Source organism: Haliotis rufescens, unplaced genomic scaffold (genome assembly GCF_023055435.1).
Source record: "Haliotis rufescens isolate VD_foot unplaced genomic scaffold, xgHalRufe1.0.p SCAF_5, whole genome shotgun sequence".
Classification (NCBI taxonomy): domain Eukaryota; kingdom Metazoa; phylum Mollusca; class Gastropoda; order Lepetellida; family Haliotidae; genus Haliotis; species Haliotis rufescens.
Window position 1 is genome coordinate 24,204,916 of NW_025964223.1, and position 23,188 is coordinate 24,228,103.

The 23,188-nt window shown below is 39.0% G+C and overlaps 1 protein-coding gene and 1 long non-coding RNA gene across 11 annotated transcripts in view; one reads left to right on the top strand and one right to left on the bottom strand.

Moving 5' to 3' along the window:
• Positions 1-24: 24 nt before the first annotated feature.
• On the top strand, positions 25-5,486 carry LOC125373475. Its single transcript, XR_007218375.1, has 2 exons — positions 25-4,606; positions 4,665-5,486. It is a non-coding gene; the product is annotated as an uncharacterized LOC125373475 (long non-coding RNA).
• A 1,353-nt stretch (positions 5,487-6,839) lies between these two features.
• The window catches only part of LOC124111324 (ralBP1-associated Eps domain-containing protein 1-like), a 108,135-nt gene continuing 91,786 nt past the window's right edge, over positions 6,840-23,188 (bottom strand). For 8 of the 10 annotated variants that reach the window (XM_048384180.1, XM_048384181.1, XM_048384177.1 and 5 more), the window contains 5 exons: positions 20,523-20,639; positions 17,291-17,321; positions 16,813-16,862; positions 15,492-15,577; positions 6,840-13,401 (listed from right to left, as the gene is read on the bottom strand). In XM_048384180.1, coding sequence (XP_048240137.1) covers positions 13,230-13,401; positions 15,492-15,577; positions 16,813-16,862; positions 17,291-17,321; positions 20,523-20,639 — 456 coding nt within the window. In that variant the 3' untranslated portion in view covers positions 6,840-13,229. Of the gene's footprint in view, positions 13,402-15,491; positions 15,578-16,812; positions 16,863-17,290; positions 17,322-20,413; positions 20,495-20,522; positions 20,640-23,188 lie in introns of all 10 variants that reach the window. The other 2 variants (XM_048384174.1, XM_048384176.1) reach the window with 2 other exon arrangements.

The window sequence follows — 23,188 nt, forward strand, 5'->3', positions numbered from 1 at the left end:
ATATCGATGCTCATGCAGTCAATCACTGGATTGTCTGGTCCAGACTGTTATTTACAGATCGCTGTGATATAGCTTGAATATTGCAGAGTGCAGCGTTAAAGAACAAACAAAATATTAAAATATGGTTACTCTGATTTGATACCTCTGTCATAATCCTCAATAGGAGGCCGAGTCAGGTGAACTTAGTTACCTGCCAAATCTTACCAGCCAATCAGTGTGAGGGCTTCTAAATACTCAGCAGCATTCAGAGCAGCACATCTGACCTTGATCTCTAACTCACAAACGGATAAAAATGATCAGTTCCAAATGAAGAACAATAAAAGCTGTGTTTTGTTGTGGATATTATTACATAAATAACAATGCAACAGAGAAAGGCAAAGTGGTTTGTGGGTAGCATAATAGCATGTCACTTTGAACTTGTCACCTGTTAATCTTCTGTTGCTGATGCAGAAAGTGTGCACAAAAAATGTTGAGTGTTGGCAGAAAATTGTATTGTGCATTGCCATAATCTTTGTCGATATTACTTTGTTAAATGTCCAAATGTTGTTGCCTGTCCTTGACACTATCCACCCTTGTTTTCACTTTAACAAAGTTTAATATTGTTTTAATATTGTATTCTGTTACCATGGTTACTAAAGCTTATTTTTTATTCTTATTTGCCAAATAAGTTATTCACCACATACTAGAATAGCTTTTATCTGTGCTAAGGATCTCAATCTCCATGATCCAACATCACCAGTTTCTCCTTACTTTACACAGTGCATAAATCAGGAAGTAGTCACAGGATGGAGGAGCTCCTAATAGTTGTTACACTTCACCAATTACTGGTACACAGTACTGAACACTGATACCGATTACTGGTACTCATTACTGATGGCCTGTACCCATTGTTATTACATTTACACATTATTGATTAGGGTTACACATTACTGTTTAGGGTTACACATTATTGATTAGGGTTACACATTATTGATTAGGGTTACACATTACTGTTTAGGGTTACACATTACTGATTAGGGTTACAAATTACTGATAAGGGTTACACATTATTGATTAGGGTTACACATTACTGATAAGGGTTACACATTACTGATTAGGGTTACACATTACTGATTAGGGTTACACATTACTGATAACCGATTTACCAAATACCAACACTCATTACCTTTACAAATTACTGACTAAAGTTAACATTGATGATAAATGGTACCCATTACTGATTACCAGTACACATTACTGATCGCCATTACTCATTACTGATAAGCTTTACACATTTCCGATTACTGGTATGCTTTACCATATACCTGTACACATTACTGATATATACTCGCTGTAAAATGTGACTATGCTTGTCGTAAAAGGCGACTAACAGGATCGGGTGGTCAGGCTCGTTGACTTGATTGATACATGTCATCGATCCCAATTGCTTGGATCGATGCTCATGATGTCAATCACTGGATTGTCTGGTCACTGGATTGTTACAGACCGCTGCATATAGCTGGAATATTGCTGAGTGCGGCGTTAAACAACAAACAAAAACATTACTGATATGCTTTACTGATTACTGGTACACATTAGTGATAACCATTACATATTACTTATTAGAATTGCCAATGACCTGTAGACATAACCAACCACAAAATTATATCGTATTTTCTTGAGGATAGTGCACACTTTATTTTTTCAGAAGATGAAGCAGCGCAGAGGGGGTGTGCATTTTACAAGCCACCATACGATTTCAGGTATTTTGTCCCCCATGGGTAAACAATACATCCAGTATGTATACGGGAAATCGAGTGTCAACAAACGGAATACAATACCGATGCATTCATCTGTCCTAATTTTAGTGTTCAGATATAATAGATAAAATATTTGACTGCGCATAATACTCGAAAATACTTTTTTCCAAAATTCTTTTGCATCCCTTAGAGGGGTGCGTGCATTATGCTCGGGTGTGCACTATACTCCCTAAAATACGGTAAATGAGATGATTAAGATTGCTTGAGGCAGCAATGCCACACAAAGACATTTTCCAGCAACGTAAAATGCACAATCACCTTATGAAGTTTATTTTGACAGAACGTGTGTAATACGTTTTAGAAATATAATGATGAGAAACTTGTATTTCTCTTGCCACAATATTTAAAAATGTTATATCTATACTATAATGTCTTGAGGTTAAAGAAAGCATTGGCTTATTAAACTGGAACAGAGTGATTGTTTTCATGAAGAAGTCCCATGTGTCTGGCTGTCATACTGTGTGTATGGTCACTGCTATCGAGATGATCTCCCTTTGCTGTAGCTGGATCTCATTGGTGAAGCTGATCATATAGAATAGCCCTAGAAATTCACAGTATACATGTTTGCCCCGACAATCAAGGTACTCAAATGGTGGGTTCTCGTTAAAAAGAATAAGATATCATTGGAACACTGAAGTCTCGAAGGATTTTTGGTCCATTGTTATGAAATGGACCCTCCATTTAATATTTGTGTGATGGGGCTGGGAGTTTAGTTGAAGATGAACACCTTTTTCAGCCACTGTTTCAAAACACATAATTTCTATCTATGAGAAGCGTGTCCAGCAAACAAACTACTTTGGGGGTAAAATATGGGGACAAATTATTTTTTTATTGTTTGTCCTGGAAGAAATAAATTCTGTTAATAATAATCCCAGCCATTATCTTCCCGGTTGTCACCAAATTATGATCATGATCTGCAATAAGTTTGGAAAAATAGGAATATCCTGATCAAGATATGGAATAGTATATCTATATACACGTTCATTCTGATTTTTATGTGATAGGTTCTCATATTTGGGGTATTGTATTTGTGGCTCCTAACATGCTGTTTGATGTAATGGGTTGAAGTATTCACCAGGTGTATGTACTGTGTAACCAGTCCTTTCTGTCCATCATACAAAATAATTCCATGGATTTGCAGTTACCTCACCAAGTGACTGAAGTGATCAAAATCGTTCTATACAATCAACAGGATCAAACCTCATTATAATGCCATGCTCATTTCCTCAATACTGAGTGAAGCAAATTTCTAACAATTGTGTCATGCTATTCCTCTATTACGCCAGTCTGGCTTTACTTCAATATGGAGGGCCTGGCATTATAGTGAGGTTCATGGCAGCCATAATGTCTTGCACAATGTTGTGAATATTGTATTCTGGAATTTTGAGGACTACATATTTTTAGTCCTCAGTGTTGCCATTGAGCCTGTACAGACATTTATACCGCAATCGATGTAATACCAAAGGGGCATTTATAGGGATAGATTACCCTTAGGGGTATGGATAGGGGAAATTATTTTCAGTAATTCTCACTGAGAAGTATAATGTTTGCTTGATGCTGATTGGCTCACATCAATTGTGCCATTATTTTCATTGTCTCCAAAACAACGTTAAATCAACATGTTTCCGTAAATACTGGACATGACATCACCCATTGTTAATGACATCATTGACCACGTTATGTTGATATAGAGAGGAACCTTTTTGCATCTCAGATTGTCTGATTCTCCAAATTGTCTACAATGGTTTTATCCTGACTATGAACAGAAAGTTCATAGACTAGCAAATTTCTTCACTGCAAGGTTTACTTAACTGTTGAAACTATTATTAACCTGAAGAATCTGATGCTACCGACTGAGACATTGCTGGAGACTGATATTAAGCTGGCACAAGTCCAGGGTGATCTTCACTCATAAAGCTGTGATATTCTGATAAATGTACTGGCAACGTTAGATGCTGAGGGATGCATTCATGTGGTAATTATCGTGATGGGATAGTTTTGGCGAGGGGCACTCATCATGATGATTATGGTATAATTTCAAGGATAGGACTACGGTATCATTGTTTGCTTTTAACCTTTATCAACAGTATCAGGAAGTATGTTCATAATAAATCTTTTTAGTTCTATGAGGACATGTTCATTCTTATGCTTAGTTAGGTCTCATCACACAGGGGCATTGGCTTACCATCATACAGTGTTCGAAATTAAACACAAAAGTGATCCTGGTTATAACCCTCGTGTTGAATGATAAGACATTGAGGGGTCCCCAAATTTAAATACAGGAGCAGATGTGAAGGACCCCAGGGCCCCCCTTAATTTCGAACACTGTTCATATGTAGCATGTTCTAAAAAATATCGGTAGAAAGTGTTCACTACCAGATGTTTAGTTCAGCACTGATGCACCCTAGGAAGGATCCCATGATATAGGATGCTTGGTTTATGTGATAGGGAACTCTCCAGTAGTCTTGCCTGCTGTGGCTCAACCTGTACATTTCCTGTGTAACATATGTCTTCTTGGAGTGTCTTTGTTAACCTTTATATTACAGGCCGTCTTTGCAGAGCAAGGGTTGAAAACCAGCAGTTATGTTGAATTGGATTTTTTGGGTCCATGTCTTCAGTGCAAATCAAACATAGGAGCAGTGTCTCTGAAGTTTACTATATAGGATTATCTAGCTTTGAAAGGTTTTCAAGAGGTTTTTTTATATAAATGTGTGTCAAGTGACTCATTGCCAGTGAAGAGGGCCAGTCAGGTATCAGATAGGGCGGATCAGGTAGAAGGTATCAGATAGGGCGGGACGGCGGGTCAGGTATCAGATAGGGCGGGACGGCGGGTCAGGTATCAGATACGGCGGGACGGCGGGTCAGGTATCAGATACGGCCAGGGGGGCTATTTTTCACAGAAATAGAGGTCATCTGATTTCATCGATGACTTGCCCCCCTTGCAGTGAGAAGCACTGCCTATGTCCTGTAAAAAACCTCAAGGTCCATTCTGTCCTGGCAGAAAATGAATGTGAAAATTTTATCATAAATTACTTTGTCCTATTCCTCAACCCGGTGTTATTAACTCCTTTCTTTCACATGGATTGCTATTTAAGATGGTCATAGCTTGGTGGAAGGTCACAGGTCCCAGTTCCACAAAGCACAAAGTCTGTGTTGACATATGGGAGTTATGATCATCTTATCACTAAGATGGCTTTGTGGAACAGGGCCTAGGTCTTATTAATGAATTTATTTATGGTTCACTGCTGAAGTCTGAATTTGAAGCCCATTTGTAAATTATGCATCAAACAGAAATTCGTCCAAAGATTTGGACAACCTATGCTCTTCCAAGACGGTCATCACCCAGTTAAACCAGATTAAGTCCAACTTGGAGGTCAGTTGAGGTCACTTCACATATTGTGATAATTGTACAGTACATGGTGTATATTGTGTGTATGTGGCTTGTACAGAGAACGACAAATTGCTAGCTGTGAGATGATTTTCTGTGATTCCCTGTATATAACCACTAGCTATTTACTGACATGCCTTAGATCGACACCTTTGGTGCTCGAACCATTACCTGGAGATACCAGATTTTATTAGGTGATGAAAATCCCTTGAGCCAATTTTAATATGCCTTGTATGCAGGACGCTGTGTGTGGGTCACCATGTACAGTGCAGTAATAATAAAGAATAATTCTCTATGAACATATGCTTTTTGTTTGTCCTTATATGAATGAAATTGGTTGATCAGTGTTCAGCTTGATGGCTTGAAAGCCCAAAGTGATGTTTACCCCTTTGGTGAACCCCACGTACTTGTGTTGTCACGGTGAATCATCGGTTTCTGGTGCACCCAAGGGACACAACTCTGTGTACCGAATTGCAGCAACAGCCAGCTTTGCAGGGAAGAGAGAATCAGTTGTTTGTGGTACATTGAACTAACAAAGAAAGCTAAGGATCACAAATATTTTGGGAGATATTTTTAAGAAATTATGTGCTCAGGCTTCACTAGAAAAAATATATAAAAAATATTCATGATCCCTAGACTGATGACTGGAACCCCAAACCTTATGGTGGTGAATGGGTTCAAGGTATTTATTGCAAAACAATAGGGATATAATGCACAGGATAATTGAGAATGACCTCGTGCTTTCAACCATTGTTTAGTCTGGGCCAGACATGAGTACTGACAGGTGGTTGTGATTCAGCTGGACAACAGTCGCTCAACTACATGGAAGCAGGAAGTTGTTTGTTGTTTAACGCCACACTCAGCAATATTCCAGCTACATGATGGCGGTCTGGACCAGGCAATCCAGTGATTGACATAATGAGCATCTATCGAACCTGACCACTCAATCCCGTTAGTCGCCTTTTACGACAAGCATGGGTTGCTTAAGACCTATTCTTACCCGGATCTTAATGGGTCGGAGGCAGGAAGTTGCCTTCATCTCATGCTTGTTCGAACAGACTAAACTGAGGATCAGATTGTCAATGGCGTGGGCTGTGCATCATACTACCACTGGTTTACCTGGCACAACATATTCAGTTATTTTCATGAATGCCATGACATAGCTGGAATATAGCTGACAGTTCAGTTTTATCTTCATGTTCCTCGTCCAGTGTCCTCAGTGTAAGTTCATGTTGATGTGTAGAGAGAATCTGGACATTCCTCCAGTCCAGAGATTAAAATATATATAATCATAGACATCTTATCTATGGAAAGCTGAACCCCTACTCCTCCTACTGCTGGATATACCAGTGCTAGTCAGCAATAGCTGTCCAGTGGAAAAGGACTTGGTGAACAAATGTATGAGTGAGTTGGCTTCAACACCTCTTCAAACAATATTTCAGCATTTCAATTTAATGTTTTGGATGTTGTCTACTTTGGTTAAACCAAACATACAAGGGTAGGGTACTCTCAAACCAAATACCATAATATATTCTGTGATTTGAACCATGATTATAGGATTCTGGCATGAGTAAGAGAGGCAACTCTGTATGGTGAATTGCAGCACCTCAGATGACCACCCATGTCACTGAAGGAAACAACAGAGTCTGGCATTAAATGACCATATCACCTTTATTGTTGGCCTGTAGGCTGGATGCATTATGTTGACAGGGGCAATAATACTGAGGGAGGGGGAGGGGGGGTCAGGATGAGGGGGTGAGGGAATATGTACATGGTGGTGCTACGTCTAACATGGCAACACTATACTGTACAGTATATACACAGAGCTAGGTGTTAAGAATACAGTATTATACACTGACAGAAGCATCAACAAGGAGTTTATACAAATATTTATCCTCATTGACATATACACTGTGCAACATTTCCTTGTTTCCATGGTTACACACTGACATCAAGACATAAAAATAGTCTTATATACTATTAAAAAAGTTAAGGACCACCTGATTCTTTCATATTACTATACTAAATCTGTCATCCTTAACTTTTTTAGTACTATATTTAGCATCCATTTAGCAAGTGAATAACTATCGGAAAGGAAGTATTATGGATTTAATCTGACTGTAGGACAAAATGGAGTGTATATGATTCATAATATTAAATATCTCTTTTTCAGACATATTTTCATAAAATTTTAAAATTTAAATTATGAACTTAATAAATACTAGCTAAAATAGCCTCCATTTCAACAGACTGACCATGACATATAGATCCAAAACTTGATGAATGAGCAGTCATTATGAATTATAGATGGCAATAATAATTGATATTATTATTCATAGATGTTTTAAAATTAAGGGGAATAATGACTATCATTTTGTTCATGGACAATCGAATAGCTGAAAAAAACATTGGACTCCCGGTACATACAGCTGTAGGATTCCAGGTACAAAACAGCTGTAGGACTCCAGATACAGCTGTAGGACTCCAGATACAGCTGTAGGACTCAAGACACAACTGTAGGACTCCAGGTATGTAACAGCTGTAGGACTCCGTATACATACAGCTGTAGGACTCCAGATACATAACAGCTGTAGGACTCCAGGTACATAACAGCTGTAGGACTCCAGGTACATACAGCTGTAGGACTCCAGGTACATAACAGCTGTAGGACTCCAGGTACATACAGCTGTAGGACTCCAGGTACAGCTATGGGACTCACGGTACATAACAGCTGTAGGACTCCAGATACAGTTGTAGGACTCCAGGTATGTAACAGCTGTAGGACTCCGTATACATACAGCTGTAGGACTCCAGGTACATAACAGCTGTAGGACTCCAGATACAGCTGTAGGACTCGCGGTACATTCAGCTGTACGACGCCAGGTATATAACAGCTGTAGGACTCCAGGTACATACAGCTGTAGGACTCCAGGTACATACAGCTGTAGGACTCCAGATACATACAGCTGTAGGACTCCAGGTACATACAGCTGTAGGACTCCAGGTACAAACAGCTGTTGGACTCCAGTTACATACAGCTGTAGGACTCCAGGTACATACAGCTGTAGGACTCCAGGTACAAACAGCTGTAGGACTCCAGATACATACAGCTGTAGGACTCCAGATATGTTCAGCGTCAAGCCGCATAAGTTTTCTCGGCCATGTTAGTAACCTTTCATGCAATCTCCCAACTTTCATAACACCAACACAAGCATTTATCAGACACACAACTGATATCCATTCCCAGTTATCATCAAAGCCAACTGTATTTAACAGAAGCTTGGCTCCTATACAGTTGAGCCCCTGTATGTATCTCCACACGACTAGGGAGCATTGCACTGGCACTGGGACATAGACACTGATTGCACAGATGGTGAAATGCCCAGATTAATGACTAAATGAAGGGTACACAATTTGTCCCAAGTATAACCTTTAACAGTATGCTATTCCACACCTTTACAGAACTCCCAAACACTAATGAAGTACGCTGATGGCCAAAATTGATTTTGTTTCAATAAACTAAACTAAAGTAAATGCCGTATTTCTAAAAATATGCTAGTTCATATTTCATTCATCAAAGACATTTCTTAAGAAAGTACCCTCAAATCAATCCTTACATAATTCTATATTTTTTCCAATTTCCTTTCTATCTTTACATAGTGATAAAAAAGATCTTAAAACAGAACAAATTGGTCAGCAGCAACTAACATAAATATCTCTTAGAAAACAGTTCAGAAGTTTACTGTAGGTTAAAAAAAACCTAATTCCCTAAGCTCTTACTTTTTATCTTATCTTATTATCCACAGAGCTTGTGATTTGGCAGAGATTTCAAGAATGTCAGGTAAACTGATTTCTCTTAAAATATGACGATCAGAGGTGTTACTGATTGACTTGGAACAAGAACTCTCTGAAAAGTTGATTTGTTGAATTGAGCACTTGACCCATTAACCTCCCAAACCCAAACTCAAGAATAAAGATCATACATCAAACTTTTGAATGCTTCCTTAATAGCAAGTATTTTGTCAGTAAGTCAATTCAACAGAGGAAGTCCTCGCAGCCTATGGGTACGAGGCTATCCTACAGGTATTCTCAACCCTGAATAACTCGCCATACAGGATGCTTCAGAATACCATTCAACCCATCTCGACACAATGAGAACTAAAAAAATAGAAATAAAAACTAAGGTAGAACCTTAATTAGGAAAATAAAGATTTGGGGAATAAAATCACAGACAAACAACTGGACTAAAAGTTTCCCACTGACAAATAAAACACAGTGCACATGCAAACATGCCTCCGCTCAGCCTTAGCTTGATAGACCACAGAATGAAAGTAGCTTTTTAAATAACATTTCCTCATCTCAACAAAAATTATTCCAATATGGCAGAATGTGGCAAAAATGGAAAACTGATTTGGAATACAGCAAAAACAGAATGTCCAAAGTTTGTGCTACACAAGAGATAACCTAATCTTAACACAGAAACATAGAGTATGATTTCATACAGCTCTAAGGTAGAAAATACAGAAACAATCGTCCACCACATATAACACTAAAAACACATTTACCCTGATGAAATGTTGAGATTTAATAATGAGAGTGTTTTTTTATGCTATTAGCACAGTCCTAGCTCGGTCAGGCCAGCTGTGTACGTTAATGGAAGATGTAGAGACGTTGTCTGATTAACCAAGACATGTACAGGACAACAACTACAACTTAGGGACAAAACAGTACACCTAGCAATAAGCCCAGAATGAAATTGGTCGACTCAAATGACAAACAAAATGTGGAAAACATAGAAGTCTATAAAACATAGTAAGACAAAGTGAGTATTGTTTTCATAAAGGTGGAATGGCAAGGAAAATATTTCATTGATTCAGATTAAAAATACTTAGTAAATAGGGCAGGAATTAATGGCTAGTGTGAACTGAAAGTATAGAAAATATGAGAAAGAAAAATGTCATGCTGAACAGAACGAAAATAAGCACTCTAACATAAGGAAGCTATTTCAGTATTTATGTGTACAGCTCCACATACTATTAGCTTGAAAACTAGTTTTAGTGAGTGATGAACATTAGGCAAATTGTTTTTGGTAGAGTTGTCATTAATGTTATTGGTGCCTTTATTGATGGAATTAATGACTCTATTTTACCAGTAAGTGATAGGGGATAATGGTTTCTGTTTCCTGAAACTAAACACATGGTTGCACTAAAGCCCAGGACAATATCTTGTCAGGTTGCTAGCAGCAGCAATGGAAACTCATCAACTTTCACTAATTAAAGGGGGACTGGTGACATGTAAAGGGCTGCCCTGCCTTATTATCAGTGGAGTAGGTGACAGTAGAAGTAACTACCACTAAAATAAGTCACAAGATTTTCATCATGATCTGATGCAGGATGCTGTTAATGTCCTGATTTTATCGAAATTAGAGTTGTCTTTTTCGAAATTATCTTGCATGTTACAGTGAATTAAAAGGATGCATGCTACTTTTAGCAATATCCCAGAAATGTCACCACACTGACCCAAGTTGGGAAATGGAACCTGGGCCAGAGGCGTGATAAGCAAAAGCTTTAACCACTGGGCTACCCCACGACCTTGCCTGCTACAGAAACAGATGAGTGTTGGTTTGTGGCTTATAACCTGAGCATTCAGTCCCAGAAATAAAGTTCTCAAATTAAAAAATATATATCTACAAAAGAAACAGTATAAAATCCAAATTGAGCCCAGAACAATACTTAATTTCAGGGAATAACCAAATCTACAAAGCTCTAAATATCTGCAGATTTGGACAGACCCAAGAGCTGAGGCAATCTAGACTTTCCAAATCATAAATGGTTTCAAACCAGAAGTGCTGTGGAAAATAATGTACTGTTGCCTTTGTGATTATTAATTTTCCATTAAATATTTCACAGAAACGTTCCTTGCAGTATGCACAAGTTTTGAACTAGCAAACAACATAAGCTTGTATTTTATTCATCTTATTCTGAAGCCCACAAAACCAAAACACTGTGACCTGACAATTACATGCTTGAAAACATGCACAGGGTAATACAATGAGTCCCATCTCTGACCCCTTCCATAACAACTTGTCTCCCTTTAGTCTTTCGCTAACGTGTACGATATCTGTAGGAAAACGTGAGAAGGTTGACAACTGATTCTTCTCAGATGGTTTTGGCAAATGCTGACATTAACTGCTACCTAGTTATTCCCAGACAGTTGATACATGGTCACAATAGTCACACACCAACAAAACTATGTAACCAAGGCAACCAGTCTCTAGTCAGTCTCATACTACACTGGTGAACCAAGATGTACAAAGACAAGCTCAGAATAAGGCTCCACACAAGAGGAAGCCTTGCGGAGCGGTGTACATGGCACAAGAAAAGCACTGAAAGAATGGAGTTCGTTACCATGCACTGGACAGGATCGATGTTGGGTGTGGGTGCTGTGGCCCGCCCATGCCCCGCCCATGCCTCTCCCTGGCCCCACCCTACTTCCATTCAGCAGTAATAGCACTATGTCTCCACACTGACTGGACCATCTGACTGTCACAGCACTAAGCTCCTACATGCAGGTAACAGATAGTATCCTCACTGTGATATGGCAGTCCACTCTCTAAGCTGGTGGGGAACAGTCCCCATCAATATTCACCATAAGTTAAAATGACCAACGCTTTCAATAGTATTTTATCCCAAACATGACTTCCACATAATGTCACACATTGTAGATGTTTACGCAGTTGGTGAAATCCTCTAGCACTGCTATGGTGCTTACAAACCAAGAAACACAATGAGGGGTATCTTCGATTCAAGCACATGACCAGCAGATCCTGGCTTATGCTAAGGGACACAACTGTTTACTCAGATTTGCACCATCAGTGTCCTCAAGGGTTTAAGATAGAAAGAAAGTTGTACTACCTCTGTTAACAGTTCTTGTGGAAGATAGATAGTGGAGGAGTAATGGCTACCTAGGGAGTATACTCACATACTAAATATCAAGATGAAGGTTTAGTCAGCAAGAGATGAGAACCAGAACTAGAATTCATGTAAAATAAATTCAAACATAAAAATAATTTTAAACAGAAATAGCTCTTTTCAGTAAATCAGAGAGAGACAAGAAAGTTCAAGATTTGATATCGGTTCATCTTTTAGAATAATTCTTAACACAATTAAAAACAAACATTACAAGTACTTTTGAAAAACAGTGTTTTAACCTAAAAACAGCAATCTTGTTGCTGAGAAAGAGTTCATCAAGTCATAATGTGACCTTTATGACTGGAGCAGGTAGACTACAGATTGCTACAGCAAGGCTACACAAACTTTGGAGATGAGCCATCATTGGAAAAACGACCACCATTGAGCGACAGACCTCTACAGTTATGAGCTTATGATAATCAGGGAATGACCTTCACACAGTAAAAGATGTTCATTAAAACTCCAGATCGGTTCTCACTGGGCTAAAAACCAGGCCTCTATTTACATGCATGCACTATTTTATCATTGTACACCACCTCAAGAACCAGCCATCATTCACAAGTACACGGAGAAGCGTCCATCGACCACACAGCTCTCAGCAGCAACAGCAATGGCACTTTCTTCAACACTTGGACACAGAGGCTAAAAGCTGCTAATCCCACATCCTTGTCCTTCCTGCTGCATCTCAGATCACTACATTGTTCTAGCATCTTCAGGATTCAAACACTTCCATATCCAAACTGAATTGCATTTTGGTCAGCCGTTAGTTGTATGAGTTATCTCCCTTCATTTACACAGGCTCTTACAAGACAGATAATGGTGATACATGTTCCACATACATATCCACATCCAGTAGTGAAATAATCATTTCAAAATACGATTCTAATTACAATCAGTCCACCTACGGCTAAATGACTGACAGAGTTCTCACAGCATATAGGTAATATCATTACTTAGAGCCACAAGACAGCGTTGTTGTTAATAATATATACATCTAGAAAGAGGACAATACAGGGGAGATAACTCATATTTCTGGGATCCCGGCACACAGATTGTCTCCCCTAGCTGGGACTAACTGGAGAAGGGTCGCAAATGCTCCAGCTGAATCTCCAGAGCTATTCTCTGCTCCATCACTTCTTGTAACTCCTGGTTAAGTTCACAGTTCAATCGGGTGAGCATTGCATTCCGCTCAGTGTGGGTACGCACTGCCATGTGAAGTTCACGCTTGTCTCGACTTGCTTGCCTGGAACACACACAAATGGGCAATATTTCAAGAGAATGAATCAATTTGGTTATAGTCTCCGAAAATATACAATTTTGATAGTGAGTGAGTGAGTTTGATTTTCCAACAATATCATGGCAGGGGACACCAGAAATGGGCTTCACACATTGTACGCATGTTGGGAATCAAACCTGGGTCTTCTGCTTGACGAGTGAACGCTTTAACCACTAGGCTACCTGACTACCCCAAATTTTGATAGAAACAAGCAACTACATATAAAGGATTGAAAAGGATCTCCATTGAGATGGGAGATTCAGAACCTGAGCCTGTGGAAAACCTCGACTTGTTTCATTTAGGGCTATCTATAGCATTACAGTAAGGGCTGTGCGGAAGGCTACTGCTAAACAAAGATTGGAGGACATCCCATTACGGGTCACATCAGGCTGACCTTTCACGAACTTTGACCGACTAATATAATGGAATGACTGACAAGAAGTATATATTAGCCAGAAGGCAGCTTTCTTGTGCTTCACGGCACTAGGTTCAAACTGGCAACCACTTTACAAAACATATTTTGACTAATTCTCCATCAAAAATTTGAAAACTGAAGAAAAGAACATTCAGGATTAGCTAATAGATGGCCTAGATTGAATGGATTCAGTCTTGAAGCTTGTAAATATCGTTCAGAATACCCTGCGTTAAATAGTTCAACTATGCATGATTAGAAAACACATTCCGTCTGTCACTTTCCTGATCTGGTAAACAACAATCTAATTGGTCTGATGAAAGGTAATTCTCTAATGGAATGTCCTCAGATCTTTGTTTAGCGGTAGTGAGAACTGATTTTAATGAGATTGGGCAGAAGGGAAAATAATATGGATCAGGGAGTTTGAGACAGACTAGAGTTTGGTTGACATCTGAAGTTCACTATAAGTAGAAGTTCATAGCAACAGACTGAGGACTTTGAGACAGACTAGAGTTTGGTTGACATCTGAAGTTCACTATAAGTAGAAGTTCATAGCAACAGATTGAGGAAACAATTAACTCGCTGGCATCATTATGATAATCACCTTGATTTAATATTTTACAAGTCAAATGACACAACAAAAATTGCTGTAAAAAATGCAGTGATATAACCATTAAAAAAGCTAACAGCTGAACATGTTTTATTTGAAAAACAAATATTGGAGACGTGCTCGTACAAGGATGACAAAAAGGATTTCTACTTCTGAACCAACTAGGGTGGTGAAAGACTTCCGGGTATTTATTATATTAAAATGGAGATATAATACACTGGATAATCGATGCTGGTTATGTTCATATGCTCCACATAAATATCCCAGGATAAAGGAGGATGGAGAGGAAGGGATTTACCAATACACTTGCCTTTTTACTTGCCTTGTTCAATGTTATCAAGTTTTACATTCTTATGTTCTTATTGACAGCAGACAGCACAAAATAAGTCCCTGCCATCTACGTTCATCTCTGCCCATCCACACTCGCTCAACCATGCATCTGTTCCATTTCATTTTTTTAACAGTCATACTGTTTTAGGAGAAATTTTCTTTTTTTCAGCCTGTTTGTTAAATTAATCCATTTTTTTTGTCGTTAACCCACCATCCCCGATCTAAAACTTCTGTATGTCAGCAATGTCCCTCGCAAAATAAATCATCAAGTGTTTACTATCGCTTTGACGTTTGAGCGTCAGTGATGAGTGGCTTACAACAAAAATAAAATGTTTTAATTATCTCCCTTTAGAACCTAGTTTCAATTCCTGCTGAACAAACGCACTTCCTGTTTATTTCTGTAAGAGACAGTTGCCAAGTATGTTATTTATTTATGATATGAGCGACGTGTATTTCGATGTTATTACATAGATCGTGCACGAGATGAAAACATATTGTAGGATTGAAATTATCTTGCATATTTCATTGAAAATGATTAGAGATGAATTGACATGATTGAAATATATGTACTCGCTGGGTAGGACAAGCGTTTCTTCAATTCTTTCTCACCCTTCACAAGCTGCCACTTTTCAACACAAGCGGACAAGTCGATTTTTTTTAGCCCCGTCAGTAACAGGATGTGGTCATGGTGGACGTAGTATTTACCGTAATGTTAAGACCGCATGCTGAGGCTTGCCTGGCTCCACCTCCTCCGCCACACTCTGCTGTTCCCGGGGCAACGGTGATACAACCTGGGAGTATATTTCAGAATTGGCTTAATATTATTAGATTCATGATATCCTACGGCATTGATTTACTGAACAAATAATGATTCTTAATTAATCATAATCTTTTAAATATGATCATATTGAAACTGAAAATATAGAAAACTGGGATACCACTTATTCTTTTATTTCCACACAAATTAAGGAAAATGTGGTTCAAAGTGCGGCTAATAGAAAAAACGGGGTGGGCAAATATGAATCGTATAACCCAAGATTGGATGGGGCAGGATACTAATACCTGCTTAAAAGATTCAGTCTAAAATTGCATCGGAAAGCATGACTTTGATTTACAAGAGGTTTTGTTTGTATTTTAACGCGGCACTCAGCAATATTCCAGCTATATGACAGAGGTCTGTAAATAATCGAGTCTGGACCAGACAATCCAATGATTGACATCATTAGCATCAGTCCATGCAATTGGGATAAGATTACATGCATCAACCAAGTCAGCTAGCCTGACCACCCGATCCCATTACTCGCCTCTAACAACAAGCATAGTTGCCTTTTATTGAAAGCATGGGTTGCTGAAGACCTATTCTATCCCGGATGAACACGGGTGACTTACAACATGTACACTGAAGATTTCAAAGGCATGTTGTAGTTTATTTTTCTCAAGGACACTCATACAGCAAAGGTTGCTAAATACTATAGTCAACAATATTCATGCCGTAGCACGTCAGCCTGTAAATAATTATGTCTGGACCAGTGACTGAACACATGAACAAGTTCTACTCCATCTTGTCAGTTCAAGTCCCAGACCACCTGCTACCTATTTTAGTCAAGTTTTGTGAGTGTGTGAGTTGGGTTTAACGCTGCTTTTAACAGTATTCCAGTTATATCACAGCGTGTCAGCTTAGTGTGGAAGGAAAGCCCGAAGTGATGCAGGTCTCAGACATTTACCACTTCGGTGAAACCCACGAGCACGGGTATGGTGCTGACAAACCTAGAAACATAATCGGGGCGAAACGGGATTCGAAGGCACAATCATAGGTTTCTGGCGTGCCCAAGGGACGCCAAATCGTGGCGCTTTAGACGACTGGGCCACCTGTGCCCCCCTCAAGTCTTGTGACCAGCATGAGGTACAGGGCTCACACGCTGACCGGACACTTCCACACGGGTCTCCAGAGTGACCACTTTGGATGACTAGTATGACTGAAACATGTACTGTTCCGGGGGTGCAATGCAGGCTCCAGGTCTCTTACCTTATTTTCTGATGCTACAGTCAGGCTGGAAGAAGTTGAAGTGGAGAAATCTGCAATGGAAATAGTTCACTAAGTGTTTGTTTGTTTTGTTTGTTTGTGTCTTGTTTAACAGCACTCAGCAATATTCCAGCTACATGACAGTAGTCAGTAAATAATTGAGTCTGGACCAGACAGTCCAGTGATTGACATCATGAGCATCAATTCACGCAAGTAGAATATGATAACATGCAGTCATCCAAGACACCAAGCCTGACCACTTGATCCATTTAGTCACCTCATGGGTTAATTCAGAGAAAATTTATGGACGTTAACTTCTATATTATCAGGAACACGTTTTGGAGTATACGCATGCTCCTTCAACAGGTGAATTAAGGAGTAAGCATATACTCCAAAATGCTATATTTCTCTCTCTTATGTGTATCACTTCCAAATGCCATTCAAAGACTGTTTAAAATGAGTTTTTGCGAAAAAAAGTTACCTCCACTCCCATCCACAGCATCCTTCGGGACCTGAAACACATCATTAAACTGATTACACTGAAACGCAGGACAAAACCGATGATCCTGAAACATCTCCAGTCTCCTCACCTCTACGATATCAATGTCCGTGGCAGACCAATGTACAGTGGGTCAGCCAGTCAGATACAAGCAAACGGTTGTGGCTGTAATTCTCTACCTCTGCGCTGAAGATGTAAACTATCATCTAGAGTTGACTGTGATACACCAGCCTTTGTTGAATCCCCTTGTCATACTTCATGGGTTTGTATACACTACCTTCCTCCATTTCCCATAATACATACGGCTGCTTTGAGGTGTAGCGGCGACATGTGCCTATTTGGAGTCAGCCAATTAAATGAGGCCATGTACAATGGAAGTCAACCAGAGGATAAAATTATTGATATCCCTCACAATTGTAAACACTTCTCAAGATGAAACTATATGGAACTTAAAACTGAAAATATATTTGTTTAAAAACTCAGAAACGATCTAAAGGCACAAGTTCACCACTAAACCTATTTATATGCCAAGTTTGTTAAAGTATTACTGTTTTGAAGATCTGTTCCAGAAATGATCATTACTTCTATTTTCAGTGTATGTCAAAGCTGTTGCCGTGGAAACTCAAAAAATTTAAAAAACTAAATCCCAAACTATCAAAAGGCACCAGTTCACCACTAGATCAATCAATGTGACAGAAATATTGGTGAAGAAATATTGCACATTTTTCAAGATCTCCGGAAATGACATCTTGCATGTATGAACACACAGACGTCCATACTGACAGTGTCCATTATAATTAGACGGGTATAAAAAGCCCTACCTTTTGTCTGAGCATTGGCTGTGGCTTGACTCCTTGGTTAAAATTAGCAACTACACGGTAAAGCGGCCACATGAATTCACAGGTGATGGAAGAACGTAGTGAATAAATACACATGAAGAACTGATGATACTTGAATCCACACTTGACTGTACTCCAGTACTTGAGTACTGACGGCTAGATCTCCAGAGAGTAGATGAGAGAGTGAGTGACTGTTGTTGTACGCCACAGTCAGCAATATTACAGCCACACGATGAACACTGTCACATAACCGCAGAATGAAGGTGTCTTGGGTGCAGTGTGTGACATACATGAGAAGATGTACAGGAGTGTGTGGAGGGGCGTACACCAACATTCAGCTTCCTCAACACTCTGTTATTGACACATGTAACACATTCATCACTACATTTCCACAAAGTAACAGAGACTTATTTTCTGGCGATATACATTTGCGTGACAATATCAGTTCTACCAGAGATCTGCCATTGAGCTGGTAAGCAACTAACATCTCATGGTAACTCAAAATGAGGACAGGAGATGACATATAAGACACTATGACGTTATGATGATTGTACACACCGGCCAAAAGACTTGTCAGACAGCTGGATCTTATTACAACTAATTACAATGAATTATCCATGCACTTGCTACAGTCATCTTATTGCCTGTATGAGTGTATACATGTGAGGATAAAAACCCCAGTCTTCGGTGTGACAAGTTAACGCTTTAATCACAGGGCTACCCCACCTGTATATAACACAGGTAATTACTTTGTAAAGCAGTTGATGAAAATGAAGTCAATGATTCAGCTGCTTTGCCACATGACACAACATGTTGGATACATTTTAACAAGAATTATTTTGTTAGAGAGCCCACTTTGTTATAAAACACAGTGGATCAACCTTTCATATTAAACCACAACATATTAACAGTATCAGACATGCCATGTGACCTGTATCGTTCATGTTCGGTTTTGGCAGAGTATATAGATTTTTATCTTTTTTTGTGTGTTGGCGTGAGATATACAATCATATTTGTGAAATAGGTAGTTTAATTTGAGCATGAAATAAGAATCAGGGCACTAATTATGTCAATAAGAAATACATATACCACAGAGAAAAAAAATATCATAAGCCACAATAAATCATCAGATTTTCATTCTGTCCCCCACTTCACTATCAAAAGAAAATCCCCATGTACGATTCCTTCTTCTTTAAGTAATAGAATACACCATAAACAGTTCAAACAATCAAGCATCAAGTGAATCACATCAGTAAACGGTTAATGTGCACAGATGCCCTGAACAGATTCGTTCAAAACAATTTAAAAATAATTGTTTTTAAATGTTTCATATTTTTCAAAAATTGAAAATCTAAAGTAATTTATTGTGGCCTTATATCCCATAAAGGTGTTCTGTTATATCTATTGGGATCACTGGGATAATTATGTCAAATGGTGACACAATACCCATGAAATAGAAAATATGTATCTAATCTACTAATCTGTTTCCAAGAGTTAATGATTGTGCGGATCTTGATTCACAAAGTGCAGAGCTTGAATACAAGGTGGTGGTGGAGGCAGGACAGACATAAAACAGCCTAGATTTCAGCAATACCATAGATACCACAGTTAACGTGTTTAAACAAACAGCATTCCATTTTATCACGAATGTCTCATATAAAAACACCTCTGAAAATTGTAATTAATAAATGCAGCATGAAATCATTGAACTAACAACTGATTGAATACAATTGTAACAGATTGACTACAAGTATTTAAAACACACAATGATGGAGTAACAACTGAGACCCACAGATTGAACCTTGGTGTTTGAAGTACATAGGGGGTGGCATACACAGGGAAAAGGAAAGAAAACCATGGAAACAGATCAACTAGAATATGGGTGATGCAGAATTAAATTCCCACTGCAAAACAAACAAGGTCCATGGATGACACCCCACCATAAAACCAAAATGGACCCTCACATGAAGATGAACAGTTGAACAGGTGCCGAATTCAACTGGAACATTTGCAGAAATCCATGCGATGGTATTAAACTTGAGTAAGGTGAAAACTGCCAAACTAGTAAACATCCAAGAGACACTGCAGATGAATAGCCGGACGTCACTGTCATGCAGTGCTGCATCCTCGGACATAACACACACACAGCCTCTCTGGCGACAGCCCACGGGTGGCGCTCACTACAAACTAGTTCATGCACCGAAGTACTTCCTCTCCCAAACTCTACGCAACAAAACAATGAGCCCATTACCACCAAAAATCTCACCACTTTTTTATAATCTAGAGAAAAAGATCGGCGATGCCTCTCCCGGACGGACTTTGTTAGTAGCTGAGGAGCAGATACCAACTGCAAGAGAGAAGGTTAGAGTGAGCACCTCATTAGTGACTGTGTTCTCCGTTGGCGACCTGGGCTCGCTAAACGACACTGCCCGATCTGCACCCCCCTCCGTGGCGGCAATACCTGCACCTTCATTGGATTTCCAGCTGGGTGCCTGCAATTACAGTTGGGTGACAGTTACATGGTTAGTTTTCAGTTCTCTCCCCTGAGAGTGACGGAGGAGTCCGTCTGTTTTACGCCATCGTCATTGGCGTCACACTTAACACTTAAGGCTGCTTGGATTAATCAGCCTGACACAGGCGCACCATTGGGTGACTGTATGAGCTTCAGACCAGGCCATCCAAGGACATGGCCACTCAACAGTCATAGCTGGCTGATGGCTTCAGCAAGTGGTCAGCCACTTCAAGGACTGTATCCGTAAATAGGAGCTGATCCTTACACTAGCACCACAGTGGAACATCATGGGGCCAAGCTTGAAGTTTCCGCCGAGTCATACTGTATCCTGTGGGAGAGCGTTTATAGACGCAACATGACACTCATCTCCCCTGGCCCTGTTATATGCACCCCAGAGAGGTAATTTATGTACATTGTGCAGTATGATAATCCTTGTGAATGTTGTGCAGTATGATAATCTGTGTATATGTTGTGCAGTATGATAATCCGTGTGTATGTTGTGCAGTATAATCCGTGTGTATGTTGTACAGCATGATAATCCGTGTGTATGTTGTACAGCATGATAATCCGTGTGTATGTTGTACAGCATGATAATCTGTGTATGTTGTGCAGTATGATAATCTGTGTATGTTGTGCAGTATGATAATCTGTGTATGTTGTACAGTATGATAATCTGTGTATGTTGTGCAGTATGATAATCTGTGTATGTTGTTCAGCATGATAATCCATGTGTATGTTGTACAGCATGATAATCCGTGTGTATGTTGTGCAGTATGATAATCTGTGTATGTTGTGCAGTATGATAATCTGTGTATGTTGTGCAGTATGATAATCTGTGTATGTTGTACAGTATGATAATCTGTGTATGTTGTGCAGTATGATAATCTGTGTATGTTGTTCAGCATGATAATCCATGTGTACGTTGTACAGCATGATAATCCGTGTGTATGTTGTGCAGTATGATAATCTGTGTATGTTGTGCAGTATGATAATCTGTGTGTATGTTGTACAGCATAATCCGTGTGTATGTTGTGCAGTATGATAATCTGTGTGTATGTTGTACAGCATGATAATCCGTGTGTATGTTGTGCAGTATGATAATCTGTGTATGTTGTGCAGTATGATAATCTGTGTGTATGTTGTAGTGTATGATAATCTATGTGTATGTTGTGTAGTATGATAATCTGTGTGTATGTTGTTGTGCAGTATGATAATCTGTGTGTATGTTGTGCAGTATGTTAATCCATGTGTATGTTGTGCAGTATGGTATTCCATGTATATGTTGTGCAGTATGATAATCTGTGTGTATGTTGTGCAGTATGGTATTCCATGTGTGTGTTGTGCAGTATGATAATCTGTGTGTATGTTGTGCAGTATGATAATCTGTGTGTATGTTGTGCAGTATGATAATCTGTGTGTCTGTTGTGCAGTATGATAATCCTTGTGTACGTTGTGCAGTATGATAATCTGTGTGTATGTTGTGCAGTATGATAATCTGTGTTTATGTTGTGCAGTATGATAATCTGTGTGTATGTTGTGCAGTATGTTAATCCATGTGTATGTTGTGCAGTATGATAATCTGTGTGTATGTTGTGCAGTATGATAATCTGTGTGTATGTTGTGTATAAGGATAATCTGTGTATATGTTGTTGTGCAGTATGATAATCCATATGTATGAACTATACATTAATTAATATATTACATGATAATCAGTTGGTATGTAACGCAGTATAACAATTGTTGTATATGATATTCAGTAGCTATGTAACACTATTATAATCATTGAATAGATTAATCAGTAGTTATGCTACAAAGTATAATAATCATTGTATAGGATAATCTTTGTGATGTTATTATTTAGGTGTCAACAGAGGTTTCCTGACATACAAGCATATCTAGTAAGTGGTCGAACAACACTAGGGACATGTTAGAGACTGATGCATTCAAAGAGTAAAGTTTGTATTGTAAAAATCAACATACAGATAAGAGATCAATCAAGTTAAAAAAACAAACAACTATTCTTAAAACAAAACCCATATCATTAAAAAAAAATAGCAGACAAAAGGAGACTTGACAACATATACAACTGCGGCAACAGCCAACAATCACGCTTTCATTCACTGACTTCAATAGGCATGCAAATATGGCATTAGGCAGAGACTGGATGGGCATTGGCTAACACTGTGAGTGTGGAGGTCAGAGAGTAGTCTGCCTTTACCGGTCCCAAACCAAGCTCCTTCCCAGCACATGACACCTTCATTACACTCTCGGTATCATTTCTGCCATCAGCGTGGCAGGGGCCATTACAAGAAAATTGAAATTTGCCCTCTAACCATAAATCTAGTAACGTTTAATGCCATGATAGTAAATTTTGAATAGGTTCATGACTGACCATATTTTCCAGGTGAATTTAACTTTTTGTTTGTTTAATCAGATTGGTTGTAAACATAACAGTCAGTCTGTTGCGAGTGCAACTCCAAGCATGGTTGTGGCCACCTTTCACAGTGGGTAACTTTGACTGGCGGCAGC